The sequence below is a fragment of the Eschscholzia californica genome, unplaced genomic scaffold, assembly GCF_041429995.1.
Source record: "Eschscholzia californica isolate CP2 unplaced genomic scaffold, dmEscCali1.0.p SCAF_2, whole genome shotgun sequence".
Lineage (NCBI taxonomy): Eukaryota > Viridiplantae > Streptophyta > Magnoliopsida > Ranunculales > Papaveraceae > Eschscholzia > Eschscholzia californica.
The window spans coordinates 19,778,378-19,783,093 of NW_028238309.1; the positions used below are offsets into that span (position 1 = coordinate 19,778,378).

Consider the following 4,716-nt stretch of genomic DNA (forward strand, 5'->3'; position numbering starts at 1 on the left):
GATGCCTCAAATACCTGCGGCCATCCATATACGCTAGATCCCCACTGCTACACTCACATTTGCTAATTGATAAACTCAGCATTTCACTTGACTCGGGTAAACTGACAGAAAAAAACCCAAAATCCTCCGCTACCCCCAAACCTTGGGATCCTTCCATTAACTAATCCGTTAACCACACTATATCCTACCAGGCTACCATGGCAAGCTTTTTTGGTGATAGGAAAATCCAAACCACACCATTATTTTACTTCAATATCATGTTCTAACTTATGAAGCTTTCTCTTGGTGTTTTAATAGTGAAAATAATGGAAAAAGAACCAAAAAAAATCAAATTCATATTTTAATCAAAATAAAACTATGAATACCAAATAATCACTCAATGTTGGAAAAGTCGGAATGATGAATATCGATGATAATAACAAAAAAAAAAATGGGGGCATCTTCCTGATTTCATTCATATGGAGGGAAATCGTCTTACCTACGAAAAACAGATAACTCTCGTTTCGTGTTAGAAGGACAAGTACTAACGTCTAAACATCGAAGTCAGATGCATCTTTTCTATTTAGCATTCATCAATCATCGTTTTAACGATAAGAAACTGAGAGTTATCCTTCTCAAATATGAACATCTAAATCAGAGACAAGTGAGTCTGTGTTGGGGTCATGAGTGTGAATAAGAGTGAGTGCCGGCACTTAGCCAGTAAAAACTGCAAGCTACACAAAATTTTCCTTGCCATTATAAGATGTGCCAGCTAGGGCTAGGTAAAAATCTTTATGCCCATAACACTTCCTAACTACCCAAGCCCCTATTGTTGCAAAAGTTCTCTTCTTTCCTACTGCTAAGCCTAACTATAGATGGCGAAGAGTCCATAAGAGCAAACCCAATAGTGGGGCTGGGCTCTCAAAATTTGAGTATAAATGACGAAGAGTCTCTACGAACAAACCCAAAAATTGGGAATTGGACTCAGCAAACTCAAATATTTGGGAACCCAGCCCAATTCAAGGTGCCCAAAGATGGGAGCCCCTTGATAATATTCATATCAATAATTGCCTATATAAGTCCAAGTGAAGTGTGGGCAAACTGCAGGAGCGGCAGTATAACGAAAGAAATGATATGTTCTCTCTTTCAGGAATGGAGATGGATGAAAATTATATCCAAGAAATGCTTTAGACAGTCCAAATTTGTGTCTACAACTAAAATATTAATAATCAAGAAGAACGAAGTACACATCAAAGTTCTCGATAATAAATTCCATTCACATGTTGCTCATTCACGAAACTGAAAAAGTATAGTAACAAAAATATTTGACATTCATACGAAAGCCCAGAGCTTATATTATCAAGATCCAGATACTATTAGATTATTACCACAAAAAAGACAAAAGCTATCAAGTTCTTCATGGGAGAATTTATTTCTTCAACATCAGGCAGTAAAAGAAAATTTAATACCATATCAGGTCGGTTGATCAAGGATTGCTTGAGAACTGGCTATAGGAATTCTTACTTGTTCCACCACATTTGGAAATCCTTCCTCCTATTGATCTTCTTCTGGAGTTGTAGAACTCCGTAAAGAAGAGCCTCAGCTGTTGGCGGACAACCCGGAACGTATATGTCAACTGGTACAATCCTATCACAGCCTCGGACAACTGAGTACGAGTAATGGTAGTAGCCACCACCATTTGCGCAGCTACCCATGGAAATAACCCATCTAGGTTCCGGCATTTGATCATAAACCCTGCAATGAATTCAAAACATTTCACAGTCATCCAATCTATTAAGTTTGTGATAATCCAACTCAAATTGACAATGACTTGAGATGCAGGGATATACTAATTTTGTTGGATGACATGGAGCCGTGAATGTCGGGTCTAGCTCTATTACCCTATTAATGTTGTACTTCGTCAGATTCCAACTCAAACCAAATTGAGAAAACAGAGGTTCCTACTTCGTAACAGTTAGTGTATTGTGTGCGATAGCCTCCTGATCCTCAACCACTTTACATATCTTTTTTCTTCACAACTCAAACTAAAAGTAACATGACAAGTAGGAAATCATAGTTAAGTGGGGAGGTAAGTATGACAATCTACATGAGATACACGGGCTAGTCAAAGAGTCCAAGTGAACGAAAGAAATTTCCACAAATAAATATTACGTACATCAACCTAGCTTTGTGAATTTTCATTTTATAGAAAAGACACCTCAAAAAATCTCTCCTTTTATGCTTCTCCACAAAACTTAAAACCAAACTATAAAACTATGAAGTAACCCATACTCGTGTCTTTCATGGTTAAAACATCAGCTCTGAATGATAAGTTCTACGAAGCAGGAAATAAACAGATTCGACGAGCATGATGTCTAGTATTTACAATACAAATTTTCCATGATTCCAGCAACAATTAGAGGAAATAATCAAAGATTTAGTGGTTTACTCAGTTAACTTTGCTCCCCGTATCCCTCTGATTACTCAGTATTATGTTCCAAGTCCTAAAGTTGTTTTCCGACAAGGATCAAATATCCATTCTTCATTATCCTAATATCAACTCTATCGATGTTTTTTTTTTGACAAAAACTTTAACTTCATTTGACTTAATCAAGATACAACTGAGTTGCTACAGTACAAGGAATGTTGAACTACTCCGATCATCAATTTAGTTAAATGTAAGACTTAACGAGCCAGATTATGAGCTACAACATTAGCATTTCGATAACCAAAATTAAATTAGAAATGGTCATCAAGCTTTTAATATCTCCAATAATTTTTCTGTATTTCCAGGAAATTGAATATCTTCCCATCACAAATTCGATTATTATCTGCATAGTTTAGATTTTGACTCATGAAACTAAAAATGTTAGTATATCTATAGTCCCCTCACAGATTGTTGTTATAATTGAACATCTTCATTGGATTTAAACATAGCAGACATAAATTTCAAATGCAAAACCTAGAAAAAGATAAGCAATTATGCAAATATATCGTTAAATATCGAATTTACCCTTTTAAGCTATTGGGTAGTCGGTAGTCCTTCAAACTATCTAAAGGTTATGCAATTGAAACTAGTTGTCTAGCCCCTTCCCCTCTCCCAAAATTCTGTAAATGAATGGCTAATGAAACGAGACAACCTATATTAAAAAAACTGGGGAAGAAACACTAAAAAAGATCCCCAAAACCTAATCAAAATTTCAATGAAGAAAACCCTAAGAAATTGAATAATTTTAAAGAAGGGAAAATGAGAGACGTACTTGCGAAGAGCAGGGGCCATCTTGTTAGTTAGGGTACCAGCAACAATCATACAATCAGATTGTCTTGGACTAGGTCTAAAAATGACACCAAAACGATCAAAATCATAACGAGCAGCACCAGCATGCATCATCTCAACAGCACAACAAGCAAGACCAAATGTCATAGGCCAAATAGATCCGCGACGAGCCCAGTTCATAAGATCATCAACTTTTGAGATTACGTATTCTGCCGCTTTCGAAACCCCATTTGGAGTTGCAGGTGGTGGTGGACGTGAGTATGGAGTTGGGGAAGACGATGACGACGACGGTGATGAGAAGGATGGAAGTGTTGTATGAATTGATGCTGACCTTTGAGATGAAATTAGGGCATATCGAGCTGCTCTGGGAAGAAGCGCCATGGGAAATCCCCCTTGCTAGAGTAGAGAGAGAGAGAGAAGATGAAGAATCAAGGAGAAGCTTATTTTGTTGATGGGTGATAGCGTCTACGGTTCTCTTTTACGGGATTCAGTGGTCTATAAAACCCGCTAACTGTCTATAACCGACTAACATTGAGGTGGGAATCCCTCTTGTTACAACCGACTAACATTGACGGTGGGAATCCCTTATGTGGTTCTTCCGGAAAAACAGGAATGCAAAACATTTTCGACAAGACCAGATATGTTACTCCTCCATACATCAAGCTAATAGCAAAGCAAAAGTGTTTTCGAACAGATCTGAAGTTGAAGAACCCCATACTATTGTCAGAGAGTGGATCCCTCCTCCAGAAGACATGCTCAAAATAAATTTTGATGGGGCTTTTACTTCGAGAGGATCAGCCGTAGTGCCGGTAGTGAGGAACCATAGAAATGAGATGATCAACCATAAAATAAGAAGGATTGAAGCGAATTCAAGCTTGGAGTGTGAAACCAGAGCCTGTCTATTGGTGATGGAGATAAGCAATGAACTAGAGTTGGTCCCTATTATATACGAAGGGGACTGACTGCCAAGTGTTGATATCAGCCATACTGGGCGATCAAGATGATACACCATGGAGGATCCGACCGTTGATTTCAGACGCTAAGGCTGAGCTAGCGTTTTCTCGTTTAAGGACCATTCAACATTGTCCGCGAGAAGCCAATTCTGAAGCCCACATGCTGGCCCATTCAGTCTTGGAACATCTTTCTCTTTAACTTTGCGTTCTAGTCCTTATAATGGTCTAGTGTACGTTTAGTGTTTCTTTTAACTTCGTATTGTATTACATTTGGCTTTGGTCTTTCTATGAAGTTATTAGTTCCAAAAAAAAACAAGTAATTTACAACGGATTTACAAACTCTTTGGTATTTTTCTTTCGGAGGTGTTAATATCATACAACCATTCTTACATACTGTATTATTTATGTATTTGTATCTTGAACTTCAGACCAAGAAGATGGAAGCTAACTTTTCTTTTCATTGTTGAATAAGATGGAAGCTAACTTGACAAACACTGTAACCAAAAA

The 4,716-nt window shown here is 37.6% G+C and overlaps 1 protein-coding gene across 2 annotated transcripts; it reads right to left on the reverse strand.

Moving 5' to 3' along the window:
* Positions 1-1,235: 1,235 nt before the first annotated feature.
* LOC147556752 (uncharacterized) lies at positions 1,236-4,029 on the reverse strand. 2 transcript variants are annotated; one of them, XM_086657687.1, is made up of 3 exons: positions 3,816-3,847; positions 3,240-3,763; positions 1,236-1,734 (listed from the first exon to the last, which is right to left on the reverse strand). In XM_086657687.1, the coding sequence occupies exons 2-3, from the start codon at positions 3,635-3,637 to the stop codon at positions 1,500-1,502; spliced, it is 633 nt and encodes a 210-aa protein (XP_086513813.1). In that variant the 5' UTR covers positions 3,638-3,763; positions 3,816-3,847; the 3' UTR covers positions 1,236-1,499. The 2 variants fall into 2 exon arrangements, with proteins under 2 accessions (XP_086513813.1, XP_086513812.1); XM_086657686.1 differs by having other exon boundaries at positions 3,240-4,029.
* Positions 4,030-4,716: the final 687 nt, after the last annotated feature.